Source organism: Salvelinus fontinalis, unplaced genomic scaffold (assembly GCF_029448725.1).
Source record: "Salvelinus fontinalis isolate EN_2023a unplaced genomic scaffold, ASM2944872v1 scaffold_0151, whole genome shotgun sequence".
Lineage (NCBI taxonomy): Eukaryota > Metazoa > Chordata > Actinopteri > Salmoniformes > Salmonidae > Salvelinus > Salvelinus fontinalis.
The window spans coordinates 72,127-94,254 of record NW_026600360.1 but is presented as its reverse complement, the minus strand read 5'-3'; the positions used below and the strand labels follow the sequence as shown (position 1 = coordinate 94,254).

General features: G+C 49.0%; 1 protein-coding gene across 1 annotated transcript in view; it reads left to right on the top strand.

The window, feature by feature from the left end:
- Positions 1-11,956, top strand: part of LOC129843511 (kappa-type opioid receptor-like) — a 94,277-nt gene extending 82,321 nt beyond the window's left edge. The window contains exon 3 of the mRNA XM_055912271.1: positions 11,651-11,956. Within this exon, the coding sequence (XP_055768246.1) occupies positions 11,651-11,795 (145 nt within the window). The 3' untranslated portion in view covers positions 11,796-11,956. The remainder of the gene's footprint in view (positions 1-11,650) is intronic.
- The last annotated feature ends 10,172 nt before the right edge of the window (positions 11,957-22,128 follow it).

Below are 22,128 nucleotides of genomic sequence, written 5' to 3'. Positions count from 1 at the left end.
ACAGAGGACTGGTGAAGAACAGAATCAGGGCTGACAGAGGACTAGTGAAGAACAGAATCAGGGCTGACACAGAGGACTGGTGAAGAACAGAATCAGGGCTGACACGGAGGACTGGTGAAGAACAGAATCAGGGCTGACAAGGAGGACTGGTGAAGAACAGAATCAGGGCTGACACAGAGGACTGGTGAAGTGCGGAATCATGGCTGACAATGAGGACTGGTGAAGAACAGAATCAGGGCTGACACGGAGGACTGGTGAAGAACAGAATCAGGGCTGATACAGAGGACTGGTGAAGAACAGAATCAGGGCTGACAAGGAGGTCTGGTGAAGAACAGAATCAGGGCTGACACAGAGGACTGGTGAAGAACAGAATCAGGGCTGACACAGAGGACTGGTGAAGAGCAGAATCAGGGCTGATACAGAGGACTGGTGAAAATAGAATCAGGGCTGACAAGGAGGTCTGGTGAAGAACAGAATCAGGGCTGATACAGAGGACTGGTGAAGAACAGAATCAGGGCTGACACAGAGGACTGGTGAAGAACAGAATCAGGGCTGACAAGGAGGACTGGTGAAGAACAGAATCAGGGCTGACACAGAGGACTGGTGAAGAACAGAATCAGGGCTGACAGAGAGGACTGGTGAAGAGCAGAATCAGGGCTGATACAGAGGACTGGTGAAGAACAGAATCAGGGCTGACACAGACACAGAGGACTGGTGAGAATAGAATCAGGGCTGACAGACAACTGGTGAAGAACAGAATTAGGGCTGACACGGAGGACTGGTGGAGAACAGGATCAGGGCTGACAGGAGGACTGGTGAAGAACAGAATCAGGGCTGACACAGAGGTCTGGTGAAGAGCAGAATCAGGGCTGACACAGAGGACTAGTGAAGAACAGAATCAGGGCTGACCTGGAGGACTGGTGAATAGCAGAATCAGGGCTGACACGAAGGTCTGGTGAAGAGCAGAATCAGGGCTGACACAGACACAGAGGACTGGTGAAGAGCAGAATCAGGGCTGACACAGACACAGACACAGACACAGAGGACTGGTGAGAATAGAATCAGGGCTGACAGACGACTGGTGAAGAACAGAATCAGGGCTTACACATATCGGACTGGTGAAGAGGAGAATCAGGGCTGACAGATGACTGGTGAAGAACAGAATCAGGGCTGACACAGAGGACTGGTGAAGAGCAGAATCAGGGCTGACACGGAGGACTGGTGAAGAACAGAATCAGGGCTGACACTGAGGACTGGTGAAGAACAGAATCAGGGCTGACAAGGAGGACTGGTGAAGAACAGAATCAGGGCTGACACAGAGGACTGGTGAAGAACAGAATCAGGGCTGACACAGAGGACTGGTGAAGAGCAGAATCAGGGCTGACACGGAGTACTGGTGAAGAACAGAATCAGGGCTGACACAGAGGACTGGTGAGAATAGAATCATGGCTGACAAGTAGGTCCGGTGAAGAGGAGAATCAGGGCTGATAAGTAGGTATGGTGAAGAACAGAATCAGGGCTGACAAGGAGGTCTGGTGAAGAGCAGAATCAGGGCTGACAAGGAGGACTGGTGAAGAGCAGAATCAGGGCTGACACAGAGGACTGGTGAAGAACAGAATCAGGGCTGACACAGAGGACTGGTGAAGAACAGAATCAGGGCTGACAAGGAGGACTGGTGAAGAACAGAATCAGGGCTGACAAGGGGGACTGGTGAAGAGCAGAATCAGGGCTGACAAGGAGGACTGTTGAAGGGCAGAATCAGGGCTGACACAGAGGACTGGTGAAGAACAGAATCAGGGCTGACAAGGAGGACTGGTGAAGAGCAGAATCAGGGCTGACAAGGAGTACTGGTGAAGAGCAGAATCAGGGCTGACAAGGAGGACTGGTGAAGATCAGAATCAGGGCTGATACAGAGGACTGGTGAAGAACAGAATCAGGGCTGACAAGGAGGACTGGTGAAGAACAGAATCAGGGCTGATACAGAGGACTGGTGAAGAACAGAATCAGGGCTGACAAGGAGGACTGGTGAAGAGCAGAATCAGGGCTGACAAGGAGGACTGGTGAAGAGCAGAATCAGGGCTGACAAGGAGGACTGGTGAAGAACAGAATCAGGGCTGATACAGAGGACTGGTGAAGAACAGAATCAGGGCTGACAAGGAGGACTGATGAAGAACAGAATCAGGGCTGATACAGAGGACTGGTGAAGAACAGAATCAGGGCTGACAAGGAGGACTGGTGAAGAACAGAATCAGGGCTGACACAGAGGACTGGTGAAGTGCGGAATCATGGCTTACAATGAGGACTGGTGAAGAACAGAATCAGGGCTGACACGGAGGACTGGTGAAGAACCGAATCAGGGCTGACACGGAGGACTGGTGAAGAACAGAATCAGGGCTGACACGGAGGACTGGTGAAGAACAGAATCAGGGCTGACACGGAGGACTGGTGAAGAACAGAATCAGGGCTGACACGGAGGACTGGTGAAGAACAGAATCAGGGCTGACACGGAGGACTGGTGAAGAACAGAATCAGGGCTGACACGGGGGACTGGTGACGAGCAGAATCAGGGCTGACAAGGAGGACTGGTGAAGAACAGAATCAGGGCTGACACAGAGGACTGGTGAAGAACAGAATCAGGGCTGACAGAGGACTAGTGAAGAACAGAATCAGGGCTGACACAGAGGACTGGTGAAGAACAGAATCAGGGCTGACACGGAGGACTGGTGAAGAACAGAATCAGGGCTGACAAGGAGGACTGGTGAAGAACAGAATCAGGGCTGACACAGAGGACTGGTGAAGTGCGGAATCATGGCTGACAATGAGGACTGGTGAAGAACAGAATCAGGGCTGATACAGAGGACTGGTGAAGAACAGAATCAGGGCTGACACGGAGGACTGGTGAAGAACAGAATCAGGGCTGACACAGAGGACTGGTGAAGAACAGAATCAGGGCTGACCTGGAGGACCGGTGAAGAGCAGAATCAGGGCTGACACAGAGGACTGGTGAAGAACAGAATCAGGGCTGACAAGGAGGACTGGTGAAGAACAGAATCAGGGCTGATACAGAGGACTGGTGAAGAACAGAATCGGGGCTGACAAGGAGAACTGGTGAAGAGCAGAATCAGGGCTGACAAGGAGTACTGGTGAAGAGCAGAATCAGGGCTGACAAGGAGGACTGGTGAAGAACAGAATCAGGGCTGATACAGAGGACTGGTGAAGAACAGAATCAGGGCTGACACGGAGGACTGGTGAAGAACAGAATCAGGGCTGACACGGAGGACTGGTGAAGAACAGAATCAGGGCTGACACGGGGGACTGGTGACGAGCAGAATCAGGGCTGACAAGGAGGACTGGTGAAGAACAGAATCAGGGCTGACACAGAGGACTGGTGAAGAACAGAATCAGGGCTGACAGAGGACTAGTGAAGAACAGAATCAGGGCTGACACAGAGGACTGGTGAAGAACAGAATCAGGGCTGACACGGAGGACTGGTGAAGAACAGAATCAGGGCTGACAAGGAGGACTGGTGAAGAACAGAATCAGGGCTGACACAGAGGACTGGTGAAGTGCGGAATCATGGCTGACAATGAGGACTGGTGAAGAACAGAATCAGGGCTGACACAGAGGACTGGTGAAGAACCGAATCAGGGCTGACACGGAGGACTGGTGAAGAACAGAATCAGGGCTGACACGGAGGACTGGTGAAGAACAGAATCAGGGCTGACACAGAGGACTGGTGAAGAACAGAATCAGGGCTGACCTGGAGGACTGGTGAAGAGCAGAATCAGGGCTGACACAGAGGACTGGTGAAGAACAGAATCAGGGCTGACAAGGAGGACTGGTGAAGAACAGAATCAGGGCTGATACAGAGGACTGGTGAAGAACAGAATCAGGGCTGACAAGGAGAACTGGTGAAGAGCAGAATCAGGGCTGACAAGGAGTACTGGTGAAGAGCAGAATCAGGGTTGACAAGGAGGACTGGTGAAGAACAGAATCAGGGCTGATACAGAGGACTGGTGAAGAACAGAATCAGGGCTGACACGGAGGACTGGTGAAGAACAGAATCAGGGCTGACACGGAGGACTGGTGAAGAACAGAATCAGGGCTGACACGGGGGACTGGTGACGAGCAGAATCAGGGCTGACAAGGAGGACTGGTGAAGAACAGAATCAGGGCTGACACAGAGGACTGGTGAAGAACAGAATCAGGGCTGACAGAGGACTAGTGAAGAACAGAATCAGGGCTGACACAGAGGACTGGTGAAGAACAGAATCAGGGCTGACACGGAGGACTGGTGAAGAACAGAATCAGGGCTGACAAGGAGGACTGGTGAAGAACAGAATCAGGGCTGACACAGAGGACTGGTGAAGTGCGGAATCATGGCTGACAATGAGGACTGGTGAAGAACAGAATCAGGGCTGACACGGAGGACTGGTGAAGAACCGAATCAGGGCTGACACGGAGGACTGGTGAAGAACAGAATCAGGGCTGACACGGAGGACTGGTGAAGAACAGAATCAGGGCTGACACAGAGGACTGGTGAAGAACAGAATCAGGGCTGACCTGGAGGACTGGTGAAGAGCAGAATCAGGGCTGACACAGAGGACTGGTGAAGAACAGAATCAGGGCTGACAAGGAGGACTGGTGAAGAACAGAATCAGGGCTGATACAGAGGACTGGTGAAGAACAGAATCAGGGCTGACAAGGAGAACTGGTGAAGAGCAGAATCAGGGCTGACAAGGAGTACTGGTGAAGAGCAGAATCAGGGCTGACAAGGAGGACTGGTGAAGAACAGAATCAGGGCTGATACAGAGGACTGGTGAAGAACAGAATCAGGGCTGACACGGAGGACTGGTGAAGAACAGAATCAGGGCTGACACGGAGGACTGGTGAAGAACAGAATCAGGGCTGACACGGGGGACTGGTGACGAGCAGAATCAGGGCTGACAAGGAGGACTGGTGAAGAACAGAATCAGGGCTGACACAGAGGACTGGTGAAGAACAGAATCAGGGCTGGCAGAGGACTAGTGAATAACAGAATCAGGGCTGACACAGAGGACTGGTGAAGAACAGAATCAGGGCTGACACGGAGGACTGGTGAAGAACAGAATCAGGGCTGACAAGGAGGACTGGTGAAGAACAGAATCAGGGCTGACACAGAGGACTGGTGAAGTGCGGAATCATGGCTGATAATGAGGACTGGTGAAGAACAGAATCAGGGCTGACACGGAGGACTGGTGAAGAACCGAATCAGGGCTGACACGGAGGACTGGTGAAGAACAGAATCAGGGCTGACACGGAGGACTGGTGAAGAACAGAATCAGGGCTGACACGGAGGACTGGTGAAGAACAGAATCAGGGCTGACACGGAGGGCTGGTGAAGAACAGAATCAGGGCTGACACGGAGGACTGGTGAAGAACAGAATCAGGGCTGACACGGGGGACTGGTGACGAGCAGAATCAGGGCTGACAAGGAGGACTGGTGAAGAACAGAATCAGGGCTGACACAGAGGACTGGTGAAGAACAGAATCAGGGCTGACAGAGGACTAGTGAAGAACAGAATCAGGGCTGACACAGAGGACTGGTGAAGAACAGAATCAGGGCTGACACGGAGGACTGGTGAAGAACAGAATCAGGGCTGACACAGAGGACTGGTGAAGAACAGAATCAGGGCTGACCTGGAGGACTGGTGAAGAGCAGAATCAGGGCTGACACAGAGGACTGGTGAAGAACAGAATCAGGGCTGACAAGGAGGACTGGTGAAGAACAGAATCAGGGCTGATACAGAGGACTGGTGAAGAACAGAATCAGGGCTGACAAGGAGAACTGGTGAAGAACAGAATCAGGGCTGACAAGGAGTACTGGTGAAGAGCAGAATCAGGGCTGACAAGGAGGACTGGTGAAGAACAGAATCAGGGCTGATACAGAGGACTGGTGAAGAACAGAATCAGGGCTGACAAGGAGGACTGGTGAAAAACAGAATCAGGGCTGATACAGAGGACTGGTGAAGAACAGAATCAGGGCTGACAAGTAGGACTGGTGAAGAGCAGAATCAGGGCTGACAAGGAGGACTGGTGAAGAGCAGAATCAGGGCTGACAAGGAGGACTGGTGAAGAACAGAATCAGGGCTGATACAGAGGACTGGTGAAGAACAGAATCAGGGCTGACAAGGAGGACTGATGAAGAACAGAATCAGGGCTGATACAGAGGACTGGTGAAGAACAGAATCAGGGCTGACAAGGAGGACTGGTGAAGAACAGAATCAGGGCTGACACAGAGGACTGGTGAAGTGCGGAATCATGGCTGACAATGAGGACTGGTGAAGAACAGAATCAGGGCTGACACGGAGGACTGGTGAAGAACCGAATCAGGGCTGACACGGAGGACTGGTGAAGAACAGAATCAGGGCTGACACGGAGGACTGGTGAAGAACAGAATCAGGGCTGACACGGAGGACTGGTGAAGAACAGAATCAGGGCTGACTCAGAGGACTGGTGAAGAACAGAATCAGGGCTGACCTGGAGGACTGGTGAAGAACAGAATCAGGGCTGACACAGAGGACTGGTGAAGAATAGAATCAGGGCTGACACAGAGGACTGGTGAGAATAGAATCAGGGCTGACACAGAGGACTGGTGAAGATCAGAATCAGGGCTGACACAGAGGACTGGTGAAGAACAGAATCAGGGCTGATACAGAGGACTGGTGAAGAACAGAATCAGGGCTGACAAGGAGGACTGGTGAAGAGCAGAATCAGGGCTGACACAGAGGACTGGTGAAGTGCGGATTCAGGGCTGACCCAGAGGACTGGTGAAGTGCGGAATCATGGCTGACAATGAGGACTGTCAGACCTGAGCAGAATCAACAACCTCTGCATCATCAGAACAGTTGCTTTGTGAGAAGGTGTCAGTGTGAAGTGCACAGTTAGCCGTTGTTATGTAAATCTAAGCTGAAAAGTACCAGTGCCCTGGCTTTGGCCCCAAGCAGGTTCACCGGAGTCAACACCCCAGTGAGGCACGAGTGCTGGCTCCTGTACATGGAAAGGAAAAACTCTGATCCTTTTGGGTGAAACACTGGGGTAAAGCGTCACAACATAGCCTATTATCTAAAAACACATTCAAACACATTCTTGCTAATATAAGCTGTTTAGCTGGTTAAACAAAGGTTCAAGATGGCATCGATAGAGATTGCCGCCCTATTCATGGCTCCTAAGCAACTTTGCAGTATTTAGGTTTTTGTTTTTTCTCACCTTATAGCTCAGAATTATTATTACATACAGCTGGAAATAACTTCTGGATATTAGAGCGGCGGTAACTCACCAGCATTCTGACCACAACTTGAATTGGACCCTTTGTTCGTACCCCTAAAGGCAATTCCACTTATCCCAGAGCCCGCTCCAAGACGCCTTCGGCGGAAAAGAGGTATTTGGAATAGACTCTTAGTCTGACTGAGGAGGCGTGCACACCACCCACCGCATCCGAGTATACTACTCGCTAATGTTCAGTCCCTGGACAATAACGTAGATGAGCTCAGATTCAGGATGTCCTTCCAGAGAGACATCAGGGACTGTAACATACTCTGTTATACTGTCCCCGTCCATACAGACAGCTGGGTTCTTAGTACATCTCGCAGACAGGAATAAAGAACTCTCCGGGAATAAGAAAGGCAGAGGTGTATGTTTCATGATAAACTACTCCATGGTGTGATTTCGATAATGCACAGGAACACCTAGAATACCTCAAAATCAAATGCTGAATGCATTACCTCCCGAGAGAATTATCTTAAGTCATCGTCACAGCCCTGTATATTCCCCCTCAAGCCAATTGGAAACCACATATCCCGGGGCCGCATTTTATTGGAGCTGGGGGATTTTATCAAAGACAATCGGAGGAAAATGCTTTAATAGTTTTATCAACACATCGCCTGTACCACTCTCACTTCAAAAACTCTCAACCATTGTTACTCTCCCTTCTGGGACGGCTACAAGGTCCTCCTCCACCCTCCATTCAGGCGAATCAGATTACGCCTCCATCCTGCTCCTCCCTTCCTATAGGCAGAAACTCAAACAGGAAGTACCCGTGGTAAGGACTGTTCCATGTTGGTCTGACCAATCGGAATCCATGCTTCAAGATTGTTTTGATCACGCGGACTGGAATATGCTCCGGGTAGCCTCTGAGAATAACATTTAAGTTGACACTGACAGGGTGACTGAGTTCATCAGTGTACAGGGGATGTTGTTGCCACTGTGACTATTAAAGCCTACAAAACCAAAAACTGTGGATAGATGGCAGCATTCGTGTAAAACAGTGTAGTTATGCCCTCCATAAGGCAATCAAACAGGCAAAACGTCAGTACAGAGACGAAGTGGAGTTGCAATTCAACGGCTCAGACACGAAACGTATGTGGCAGGGACTCCAGAGAATGACAAATGATAAAGGGAAAACCAGCCACATCGCAGACACAGATGTCTTGCTCTCGGAACAAGCTAAACACCTTCTTGGCCCGGGAAACACAGTGACACCAACGCAAGCCACTGCTGCTCCCAAGGACTGTGGGCTCTCGTTCTCCGTGGCCGACGTGAGCAAGACATTTAAACATGTTATCCCTGGCAAGGCTGCCGGCCCAGACGGCATCCCTAGCCACGTCCTTGGAGCATGGCAGACCAGCTGGCTGGAGTGTTTACAACTTATTCAATCTCTCTGTATCCCAGTCTATTGTCCCCTCATGCTTCAAGATGTCAACCATTGTTCCTGTACCCAGGAAAGTGAAGGTAACTGAACTAAATGACTATCGCCCAGTAGCACTCACTTCTGTCATCATGAAGTGCTTTGTGAGACTAGTCAATGATCATGTCACCTCAACATTACCCGACACCCTAGACCTACTGCAATTTGCATACCTCAATAGATCTAAGGATGACACAATCACCATCGGACTGCACACTGCCCTATCCCATCTGGACAAGAGGAATACCTATGTCAGAATGCTGTTCATTGACTACAGCTCAGCATTCAACACATTAGTACCGTCCAAACTCATCATTAAGCTCGGGGCCCTCGGTCTGAACCCCAACCTGTGCAACTGGGTCCTGGACTTGCTGATAGGCCGTCCCCAGGTGGTAAAGGTAGGCAACAACACCTCCACTACGCTCCCCCCACAAGGGTGCATACTCAACCCCCTTCTCTACTTCCTGTTCACCCATGACTGCATTGCTACGCATGTCGACAACTCAATCATCCAGTTTGCAGATGACACAACAATGACCTGATTACCAACAACGATGAGCCAGACTACAGAGAGGTGGTGAGGGCCCTGTCGGACTGGTGCCAGGAAAATAATCTCTCCCTCAACATCAACAAAATGAAGGAGCTGATTATGGACTTCAGGAGACAGAGGGAGTACAACCCCATCCACATCGACGGGACCGCTGTGGAGAATGTGAAAAGCTTAAAGTTCCTCCATACACATCACTGACAATATGAAATGGTCCATCCACACAGATAATGTGGTGAAGAAGGTGCAACAGCACCTCTTTAACCTCAGGAGGTTGAAGAAATTTGGCTTGGACCACTTTTCCACTTTTTTATTTTATTAAAATTTTCGCAGACCCCTGCAGGTTGATTGCCCGCTAATAAAGTCCTATTATATCTCTCTGGCCAGGTATACCACTAATAAAGTCCTATTATCTCTGTCTGGCCAGGTATACCACTAATAAAGTCCTATTATATCTGTCTGGCCAGGTATACCACTAGACTTTATTAGTCTCTCCAGGTACACCACTAATAAAGTCCTAATATCTCTGTCTGGCCAGGTATACCACTAATAAAGTCCTATTATCTCTGTCTGGCCAGGTATACCACTAATAAAGTCCTATTATCTCTGTCTGGCCAGGTATACCACTAATAAAGTCCTATTATATCTGTCTCTCCAGGTATACCACTAATAAAGTCCTATTATATCTGTCTGGCCAGGTATACCACTAATAAAGTCTTATTATGTCTGTCTTTCCAGGTATACCACTAATAAAGTCCTATTATCTCTGTCTTTCCAGGTATACCACTAATAAAGTCCTATTATCTCTGTCTGGCCAGGTATACCACTAATAAAGTCCTATTATATCTGTCTGGCCAGGTATACCACTAATAAAGTCCTATTATCTCTGTCTGGCCAGGTATACCACTAATAAAGTCCGATTATATCTGTCTCTCCAGGTATACCACTAATAAAGTCCTAATATCTCTGTCTGGCCAGGTATACCACTAATAAAGTCCTATTATATCTGTCTGGCCAGGTATACCACTAATAAAGTCCTATTATATCTGTCTCTCCAGGTATACCACTAATAAAGTCCTAATATCTCTGTCTGGCCAGGTATACCACTAATAAAGTCCTATTATCTCTGTCTGGCCAGGTATACCACTAATAAAGTCCTATTATCTCTGTCTGGCCAGGTATACCACTAATAAAGTCCTATTATCTCTGTCTTTCCAGGTATACCACTAATAAAGTCATATTATCTCTGTCTGGCCAGGTATACCACTAATAAAGTCCTATTATCTCTGTCTGGCCAGGTATACCACTAATAAAGTCCTATTATCTCTGTCTTTCCAGGTATACCACTAATAAAGTCCTATTATCTCTGTCTGGCCAGGTATACCACTAATAAAGTCCTATTATCTCTGTCTGGCCAGGTATACCACTAATAAAGTCCTATTATATCTGTCTGGCCAGGTATACCACTAATAAAGTCCTATTATATCTGTCTCTCCAGGTATACCACTAATAAAGTCCTAATATCTCTGTCTGGCCAGGTATACCACTAATAAAGTCCTATTGTCTCTGTCTGGCCAGGTATACCACTAATAAAGTCCTATTATCTCTGTCTGGCCAGGTATACCACTAATAAAGTCCTATTATATCTGTCTCTCCAGGTATACCACTAATAAAGTCCTATTATATCTGTCTGGCCAGGTATACCACTAATAAAGTCTTATTATATCTGTCTTTCCAGGTATACCACTAATAAAGTCCTATTATCTCTGTCTTTCCAGGTATACCACTAATAAAGTCCTATTATCTCTGTCTTTCCAGGTATACCACTAATAAAGTCCTAATATCTCTGTCTTTCCAGGTATACCACTAATAAAGTCCTATTATCTCTGTCTTTCCAGGTATACCACTAATAAAGTCCTATTATATCTGTCTCTCCAGGTATACCACTAATAAAGTCCTATTATATCTGTCTGGCCAGGTATACCACTAATAAAGTCTTATTATATCTGTCTTTCCAGGTATACCACTAATAAAGTCCTATTATCTCTGTCTGGCCAGGTATACCACTAATAAAGTCCTATTATATCTGTCTGGCCAGGTATACCACTAATAAAGTCCTATTATCTCTGTCTGGCCAGGTATACCACTAATAAAGTCCTATTATATCTGTCTCTCCAGGTATACCACTAATAAAGTCCTAATATCTCTGTCTGGCCAGGTATACCACTAATAAAGTCCTATTATCTCTGTCTGGCCAGGTATACCACTAATAAAGTCCTATTATCTCTGTCTGGCCAGGTATACCACTAATAAAGTCCTATTATCTCTGTCTTTCCAGGTATACCACTAATAAAGTCATATTATCTCTGTCTGGCCAGGTACACTAAGATGAATACGGCCACCAACATCTACATCTTTAATCTGGCTGTAGGAGACGCCCTTGTGACCACCACAATGCCTTTCCAGAGTACTGACTACCTGATCAACTCATGGCCCTTCGGAGAGGTAACCCCTAACCCCTAACCCCTAACCTCTAACCTCTAACCCCTAACCCCTAACCCCTAACCTCTAACCTCTAACCTCTAACCCCTAACCTCTAATCTCTAACCTCTAACCCCTAACCCCTAACCTCTAACCCCTAACCCCTAACCCCTAACCTCTAACCCCTAACCTCTAACCTCTAACCCCTAACCTCTAACCTCTAATCTCTAACCTCTAACCTCTAACCCCTAACCCCTAACCCCTAACCTCTAACCCCTAACCCCTAACCACTAACCCCTAACCCCTAACTTCTAACCCCTAACCTCTAACCCCTAACCCCTAACCCCTAACCTCTAACCTCTAACCCCTAACCTCTAACCTCTAACCCCTAACCTCTAACCTCTAACCTCTAACCTCTAACCCCTAACCCCTAACCTCTAACCCCTAACCCCTAACCACTAACCCCTAACCCCTAACCCCTAACCTCTAACCCCTAACCCCTAACCTCTAACCTCTAACCCCTAACCCCTAACCCCTAACCCCTAACTTCTAACCCCTAACCTCTAACCTCTAACCCCTAACCTCTAACCCCTAACCCCTAACCCCTAACCTCTAACCTCTAACCTCTGACCCCTGACCCCTAACCCCTAACCCCTAACCTCTAACCTCTAACCCTTCCAGAGTACTGACTACCTGATCAACTCCTGGCCCTTCGGAGAGGTAACCCTAACCTCTAACCCCTAACCCCTAACCCCTAACTTCTAACCCCTAACCCCTAACCCCTAACCCCTAATTTCTAACCTCTAACCCCTAACCTCTAACCCCTAACCCCTAACCCCTAACCTCTAACCTCTAACCTCTAACCTCTAACCTCTAATCTCTAACCTCTAACCCCTAACCCCTAACCTCTAACCCCTAACCCCTAACCCCTAACCTCTAACCTCTAACCTCTAACCTCTAACCCTTAACCTCTAACCCCTAACCTATAACCTCTAATCTCTAAACCCTAACCCCTAACCTCTAACCCCTAACCACTAACCCCTAACCCCTAACTTCTAACCCCTAACCTCTAACCTCTAACCCCTAACCCCTAACCTCTAACCTCTAACCCCTAACCCCTAACCTCTAACCTCTAACCTCTAACCCCTGACCCCTAACCCCTAACCTCTAACCTCTAACCCTTCCAGAGTACTGACTACCTGATCAACTCCTGGCCCTTCGGAGAGGTAACCCTAACCTCTAACCCCTAACCCCTAACCTCTAACCCCTAACCCCTAACTTCTAACCCCTAACCCCTAACCCCTAACCCCTAACTTCTAACCCCTAACCCCTAACCCCTAACCTCTAACCCCTAACCCCTAACCTCTAACCCTTCCAGAGTAATGACTACTTGCTCCTGGCCCGTCGGAGAGGTGGCAGATTACTGTACCTCAACAGCATAATGTGTGGTAGATGACCTACTCTGTCTGTCCTGTGGTGAGCTGATTTGAAATGGCATTAAGCACATTTCTTATGAAAATAATGATCCTCTCCTCCAGGTGGTGTGTAAGGTGTTCATCGGTATAGACTGATCCTCTCCTCCAGGTGGTGTGTGAGGTGTTCATCGGTATAGACTGATCCTCTCCTCCAGGTGGTGTGTGAGGTGTTCATCGGTATAGACTGATCCTCTCCTCCAGGTGGTGTGTAAGGTGTTCATCGGTATAGACTGATCCTCTCCTCCAGGTGGTGTGTGAGGTGTTCATCGGTATAGACTGATCCTCTCCTCCAGGTGGTGTGTGAGGTGTTCATCGGTATAGACTGATCCTCTCCTCCAGGTGGTTTGTAAGGTGTTCATCGGTATAGACTGATCCTCTCCTCCAGGTGTTGTGTAAGGTGTTCATCGGTATAGACTGATCCTCTCCTCCAGGTGTTGTGTAAGGTGTTCATCGGTATAGACTGATCCTCTCCTCCAGGTGGTTTGTAAGGTGTTCATCGGTATAGACTGATCCTCTCCTCCAGGTGGTGTGTAAGGTGTTCATCGGTATAGACTGATCCTCTCCTCCAGGTGGTGTGTAAGGTGTTCATCGGTATAGACTGATCCTCTCCTCCAGGTGGTGTGTAAGGTGTTCATCGGTATAGACTGATCCTCTCCTCCAGGTGGTGTGTAAGGTGTTCATCGGTATAGACTGATCCTCTCCTCCAGGTGGTGTGTAAGGTGTTCATCGGTATAGACTGATCCTCTCCTCCAGGTGGTGTGTGAGGTGTTCATCGGTATAGACTGATCCTCTCCTCCAGGTGGTGTGTAAGGTGTTCATCGGTATAGACTGATCCTCTCCTCCAGGTGGTGTGTAAGGTGTTCATCGGTATAGACTGATCCTCTCCTCCAGGTGGTGTGTAAGGTGTTCATCGGTATAGACTGATCCTCTCCTCCAGGTGGTGTGTGAGGTGTTCATCGGTATAGACTGATCCTCTCCTCCAGGTGGTGTGTGAGGTGTTCATCGGTATAGACTGATCCTCTCCTCCAGGTGGTGTGTAAGGTGTTCATCGGTATAGACTGATCCTCTCCTCCAGGTGGTGTGTGAGGTGTTCATCGGTATAGACTGATCCTCTCCTCCAGGTGGTGTGTGAGGTGTTCATCGGTATAGACTGATCCTCTCCTCCAGGTGGTGTGTAAGGTGTTCATCGGTATAGACTGATCCTCTCCTCCAGGTGGTGTGTGAGGTGTTCATCGGTATAGACTGATCCTCTCCTCCAGGTGGTGTGTGAGGTGTTCATCGGTATAGACTGATCCTCTCCTCCAGGTGGTGTGTGAGGTGTTCATCGGTATAGACTGATCCTCTCCTCCAGGTGGTGTGTGAGGTGTTCATCGGTATAGACTGATCCTCTCCTCCAGGTGGTGTGTAAGGTGTTCATCGGTATAGACTGATCCTCTCCTCCAGGTGGTGTGTGAGGTGTTCATCGGTATAGACTGATCCTCTCCTCCAGGTGTTGTGTGAGGTGTTCATCGGTATAGACTGATCCTCTCCTCCAGGTGGTGTGTGAGGTGTTCATCGGTATAGACTGATCCTCTCCTCCAGGTGGTGTGTGAGGTGTTCATCGGTATAGACTGATCCTCTCCTCCAGGTGGTGTGTGAGGTGTTCATCGGTATAGACTGATCCTCTCCTCCAGGTGGTGTGTGAGGTGTTCATCGGTATAGACTGATCCTCTCCTCCAGGTGGTGTGTGAGGTGTTCATCGGTATAGACTGATCCTCTCCTCCAGGTGGTGTGTGAGGTGTTCATCGGTATAGACTGATCCTCTCCTCCAGGTGGTGTGTGAGGTGTTCATCGGTATAGACTGATCCTCTCCTCCAGGTGGTGTGTGAGGTGTTCATCGGTATAGACTGATCCTCTCCTCCAGGTGGTGTGTGAGGTGTTCATCGGTATAGACTGATCCTCTCCTCCAGGTGGTGTGTGAGGTGTTCATCGGTATAGACTGATCCTCTCCTCCAGGTGGTGTGTGAGGTGTTCATCGGTATAGACTGATCCTCTCCTCCAGGTGGTGTGTGAGGTGTTCATCGGTATAGACTGATCCTCTCCTCCAGGTGGTGTGTGAGGTGTTCATCGGTATAGACTGATCCTCTCCTCCAGGTGGTGTGTGAGGTGTTCATCGGTATAGACTGATCCTCTCCTCCAGGTGGTGTGTGAGGTGTTCATCGGTATAGACTGATCCTCTCCTCCAGGTGGTGTGTGAGGTGTTCATCGGTATAGACTGATCCTCTCCTCCAGGTATTGTGTAAGGTGTTCATCGGTATAGACTGATCCTCTCCTCCAGGTGGTGTGTGAGGTGTTCATCGGTATAGACTGATCCTCTCCTCCAGGTGGTGTGTGAGGTGTTCATCGGTATAGACTGATCCTCTCCTCCAGGTGGTGTGTGAGGTGTTCATCGGTATAGACTGATCCTCTCCTCCAGGTGGTGTGTGAGGTGTTCATCGGTATAGACTGATCCTCTCCTCCAGGTGGTGTGTGAGGTGTTCATCGGTATAGACTGATCCTCTCCTCCAGGTGGTGTGTGAGGTGTTCATCGGTATAGACTGATCCTCTCCTCCAGGTGGTGTGTAAGGTGTTCATCGGTATAGACTGATCCTCTCCTCCAGGTGGTGTGTGAGGTGTTCATCGGTATAGACTGATCCTCTCCTCCAGGTGGTGTGTAAGGTGTTCATCGGTATAGACTGATCCTCTCCTCCAGGTGGTGTGTGAGGTGTTCATCGGTATAGACTGATCCTCTCCTCCAGGTGGTGTGTAAGGTGTTCATCGGTATAGACTGATCCTCTCCTCCAGGTGGTGTGTAAGGTGTTCATCGGTATAGACTGATCCTCTCCTCCAGGTGGTGTGTAAGGTGTTCATCGGTATAGACTGATCCTCTCCTCCAGGTGGTGTGTAAGGTGTTCATCGGTATAGACTGATCCTCTCCTCCAGGTGGTGTGTGAGGTGTTCATCGGTATAGACTGATCCTCTCCTCCAGGTGGTGTGTAAGGTGTTCATCGGTATAGACTGATCCTCTCCTCCAGGTGGTGTGTGAGGTGTTCATCGGTATAGACTGATCCTCTCCTCCAGGTGGTGTGTAAGGTGTTCATCGGTATAGACTGATCCTCTCCTCCAGGTGGTGTGTGAGGTGTTCATCGGTATAGACTGATCCTCTCCTCCAGGTGGTGTGTAAGGTGTTCATCGGTATAGACTGATCCTCTCCTCCAGGTGGTGTATAAGGTGTTCATCGGTATAGACTGATCCTCTCCTCCAGGTGGTGTGTAAGGTGTTCATCGGTATAGACTGATCCTCTCCTCCAGGTGGTATGTGAGGTGTTCATCGGTATAGACTGATCCTCTCCTCCAGGTGGTGTGTGAGGTGTTCATCGGTATAGACTGATCCTCTCCTCCAGGTGGTGTGTGAGGTGTTCATCGGTATAGACTGATCCTCTCCTCCAGGTGGTGTGTGAGGTGTTCATCGGTATAGACTGATCCTCTCCTCCAGGTGGTGTGTGAGGTGTTCATCGGTATAGACTGATCCTCTCCTCCAGGTGGTGTGTGAGGTGTTCATCGGTATAGACTGATCCTCTCCTCCAGGTGGTGTGTAAGGTGTTCATCGGTATAGACTGATCCTCTCCTCCAGGTGGTGTGTGAGGTGTTCATCGGTATAGACTGATCCTCTCCTCCAGGTGGTGTGTAAGGTGTTCATCGGTATAGACTGATCCTCTCCTCCAGGTGGTGTGTAAGGTGTTCATCGGTATAGACTGATCCTCTCCTCCAGGTGGTGTGTGAGGTGTTCATCGGTATAGACTGATCCTCTCCTCCAGGTGGTGTGTGAGGTGTTCATCGGTATAGACTGATCCTCTCCTCCAGGTGGTGTGTGAGGTGTTCATCGGTATAGACTGATCCTCTCCTCCAGGTGGTGTGTGAGGTGTTCATCGGTATAGACTGATCCTCTCCTCCAGGTGGTGTGTAAGGTGTTCATCGGTATAGACTGATCCTCTCCTCCAGGTGGTGTGTGAGGTGTTCATCGGTATAGACTGATCCTCTCCTCCAGGTGGTGTGTGAGGTGTTCATCGGTATAGACTGATCCTCTCCTCCAGGTGGTGTGTAAGGTGTTCATCGGTATAGACTGATCCTCTCCTCCAGGTGGTGTGTGAGGTGTTCATCGGTATAGACTGATCCTCTCCTCCAGGTGGTGTGTAAGGTGTTCATCGGTATAGACTGATCCTCTCCTCCAGGTGGTGTGTAAGGTGTTCATCGGTATAGACTGATCCTCTCCTCCAGGTGGTGTGTGAGGTGTTCATCGGTATAGACTGATCCTCTCCTCCAGGTGGTGTGTGAGGTGTTCATCGGTATAGACTGATCCTCTCCTCCAGGTGGTGTGTAAGGTGTTCATCGGTATAGACTGATCCTCTCCTCCAGGTGGTGTGTGAGGTGTTCATCGGTATAGACTGATCCTCTCCTCCAGGTGGTGTGTAAGGTGTTCATCGGTATAGACTGATCCTCTCCTCCAGGTGGTGTGTGAGGTGTTCATCGGTATAGACTGATCCTCTCCTCCAGGTGGTGTGTAAGGTGTTCATCGGTATAGACTGATCCTCTCCTCCAGGTGGTGTGTAAGGTGTTCATCGGTATAGACTGATCCTCTCCTCCAGGTGGTGTGTAAGGTGTTCATCGGTATAGACTGATCCTCTCCTCCAGGTGGTATGTGAGGTGTTCATCGGTATAGACTGATCCTCTCCTCCAGGTGGTGTGTGAGGTGTTCATCGGTATAGACTGATCCTCTCCTCCAGGTGGTGTGTGAGGTGTTCATCGGTATAGACTGATCCTCTCCTCCAGGTGGTGTGTGAGGTGTTCATCGGTATAGACTGATCCTCTCCTCCAGGTGGTGTGTGAGGTGTTCATCGGTATAGACTGATCCTCTCCTCCAGGTGGTGTGTGAGGTGTTCATCGGTATAGACTGATCCTCTCCTCCAGGTGGTGTGTAAGGTGTTCATCGGTATAGACTGATCCTCTCCTCCAGGTGGTGTGTAAGGTGTTCATCGGTATAGACTGATCCTCTCCTCCAGGTGGTGTGTAAGGTGTTCATCGGTATAGACTGATCCTCTCCTCCAGGTGGTGTGTAAGGTGTTCATCGGTATAGACTGATCCTCTCCTCCAGGTGGTGTGTGAGGTGTTCATCGGTATAGACTGATCCTCTCCTCCAGGTGGTGTGTGAGGTGTTCATCGGTATAGACTGATCCTCTCCTCCAGGTGGTGTGTGAGGTGTTCATCGGTATAGACTGATCCTCTCCTCCAGGTGGTGTGTGAGGTGTTCATCGGTATAGACTGATCCTCTCCTCCAGGTGGTGTGTAAGGTGTTCATCGGTATAGACTGATCCTCTCCTCCAGGTGGTGTGTGAGGTGTTCATCGGTATAGACTGATCCTCTCCTCCAGGTGGTGTGTGAGGTGTTCATCGGTATAGACTGATCCTCTCCTCCAGGTGGTGTGTAAGGTGTTCATCGGTATAGACTGATCCTCTCCTCCAGGTGGTGTGTGAGGTGTTCATCGGTATAGACTGATCCTCTCCTCCAGGTGGTGTGTAAGGTGTTCATCGGTATAGACTGATCCTCTCCTCCAGGTGGTGTGTGAGGTGTTCATCGGTATAGACTGATCCTCTCCTCCAGGTGGTGTGTAAGGTGTTCATCGGTATAGACTGATCCTCTCCTCCAGGTGGTGTGTGAGGTGTTCATCGGTATAGACTGATCCTCTCCTCCAGGTGGTGTGTAAGGTGTTCATCGGTATAGACTGATCCTCTCCTCCAGGTGGTGTGTAAGGTGTTCATCGGTATAGACTGATCCTCTCCTCCAGGTGGTGTGTGAGGTGTTCATCGGTATAGACTGATCCTCTCCTCCAGGTGGTGTGTGAGGTGTTCATCGGTATAGACTGATCCTCTCCTCCAGGTGGTGTGTAAGGTGTTCATCGGTATAGACTGATCCTCTCCTCCAGGTGGTGTGTAAGGTGTTCATCGGTATAGACTGATCCTCTCCTCCAGGTGGTGTGTAAGGTGTTCATCGGTATAGACTGATCCTCTCCTCCAGGTGGTGTGTGAGGTGTTCATCGGTATAGACTGATCCTCTCCTCCAGGTGGTGTGTGAGGTGTTCATCGGTATAGACTGATCCTCTCCTCCAGACTGCTACAACATGTTCACCAGTATCTTCACTCTGACCATGATGTCAGTGGATCGATATGTGGCTGTGTGTCACCCGGTCAAGGCTCTGGACTTTCGAACTCCCGTGAAAGCGAAGATCATCAACGTTCTCATCTGGGTTTCATCCTCCGCTGCCGGCATCCCTGCTCTGGTGCTGGGCAGCACCCAGAGCAACAACGGTACACACACACACACACACACACACACACACACACACTCACACGCACACGCACACGCACGCACGCACGCACGCACGCACACACACACACACACGCACACGCACACGCACACGCACACGCACACACACACACACACAGTCAAATTGATTACCTATTGAATCCGGTCAGTGTGTATGGTTTAGGATTTAGGGCTCGATGTGGGATTAAGTCTGTCGAGGAGTAGAGGCTTTGTATGAGAAGGAAAAGTGCATTATGGGTGATTTGAGTTTCAGGGAGACAAATACATATAATGGATCTGTTCACCTCAGCCGCTGAAAGCTGCTGATTGGTCAGTAAGCTGTATGAAGCTTTCTAATTGGTTTATCTGCGCTCTGGAACACAGGCAGGACAGACAGAATCGGATAAATAATCATAAAAGTACATGGGACTTGTATAGCTCTTTTCAACTGGTACAGTTATAATATAACATGGTACTTACAGTTAAAGTCAGAAGTTTACATACACCTTAGCCAAATACATTTAAACTCAGTTTTTCACAATTCCTGACATTTAATCCTAGTAAAAATTTAATCCCACAAAAAATTGGGGGAATTTTGTCCCATTTCTCCTGACAGAGGTGGTGTAACTGAGTCAGGTTTGTAGGCCTCCTTGCTCACACACGCTTTTTAAGTTCTGCCCAAACATTTTCTATAGGCTTTGTGATGGCCACTCCAATACCTTGACTTTGTTGTCCTTAAGCCATTTTGTCACAACTTTGGAAGTATGCTTGGGGTCATTGTCCATTTGGAAGACCCATTTGCCACCAAGCTTTAACTTCCTGACTGATGTCTTGGGATGTTGCTTTAACATATCCACATAATTTTCCTTCCTCATGATCTATTCCTTGATCTATTCCTCTATTCCTGTGAACTAACAAACTATCATGGTCCAAACACACCAAGACAGTCGTGAAGAGGGCACGACAAAACCTATTCCCCCTCAGGAGACTGAAAAGATTTGGCATGTGTCCTCAGATCCTCAAAAAGTTATACGACTGCACCATCGAGGTCAGACAGTGGGAACAGGGAGGAGGTAATATGAGTTAGGTTGAGGTCAGACAGTGGGAACAGGGAGGAGGTAATATGAGTTAGGTTGAGGTCAGACAGTGGGAACAGGGAGGTAATATGAGTTAGGTTGAGGTCAGACAGTGGGAACAGGGAGGAGGTAATATGAGTTAGGTTGGGGTCAGACAGTGGGAACAGGGAGGAGGTAATATGAGTTAGGTTGAGGTCAGACAGTGGGAACAGGGAGGAGGTAATATGAGTTAGGTTGAGGTCAGACAGTGGGAACAGGGAGGAGGTAATATGAGTTAGGTTGAGGTCAGACAGTGGGAACAGGGAGGTAATGTGAGTTAGGTTGGGGTCAGACAGTGGGAACAGGGAGGAGGTAATATGAGTTAGGTTGAGGTCAGACAGTGGGAACAGGGAGGAGGTAATATGAGTTAGGTTGAGGTCAGACAGTGGGAACAGGGAGGAGGTCATATGAGTTAGGTTGAGGTCAGACAGTGGGAACAGGGAGGAGGTAATATGAGTTAGGTTGAGGTCAGACAGTGGGAACAGGGAGGTAATATGAGTTAGGTTGAGGTCAGACAGTGGGAACAGGGAGGTAATATGAGTTAGGTTGAGGTCAGACAGTGGGAACAGGGAGGAGGTCATATGAGTTAGGTTGAGGTCAGACAGTGGGAACAGGGAGGAGGTAATATGAGTTAGGTTGAGGTCAGACAGTGGGAACAGGGAGGTAATATGAGTTAGGTTGAGGTCAGACAGTGGGAACAGGGAGGAGGTAATATGAGTTAGGTTGAGGTCAGACAGTGGGAACAGGGAGGAGGTAATATGAGTTAGGTTGAGGTCAGACAGTGGGAACAGGGAGGAGGTAATATGAGTTAGGTTGAGGTCAGACAGTGGGAACAGGGAGGTAATATGAGTTAGGTTGGGGTCAGACAGTGGGAACAGGGAGGAGGTAATATGAGTTAGGTTGAGGTCAGACAGTGGGAACAGGGAGGAGGTAATATGAGTTAGGTTGAGGTCAGACAGTGGGAACAGGGAGGAGGTAATATGAGTTAGGTTGAGGTCAGACAGTGGGAACAGGGAGGAGGTAATATGAGTTAGGTTGGGGTCAGACAGTGGGAACAGGGAGGAGGTAATATGAGTTAGGTTGGGGTCAGACAGTGGGAACAGGGAGGTAATATGAGTTAGGTTGGGGTCAGACAGTGGGAACAGGGAGGAGGTAATATGAGTTAGGTTGAGGTCAGACAGTGGGAACAGGGAGGAGGTAATATGAGTTAGGTTGAGGTCAGACAGTGGGAACAGGGAGGTAATATGAGTTAGGTTGAGGTCAGACAGTGGGAACAGGGAGGAGGTAATATGAGTTAGGTTGAGGTTAGACAGTGGGAACAGGGAGGAGGTAATATGAGTTAGGTTGAGGTCAGACAGTGGGAACAGGGAGGTAATATGAGTTAGGTTGAGGTCAGACAGTGGGAACA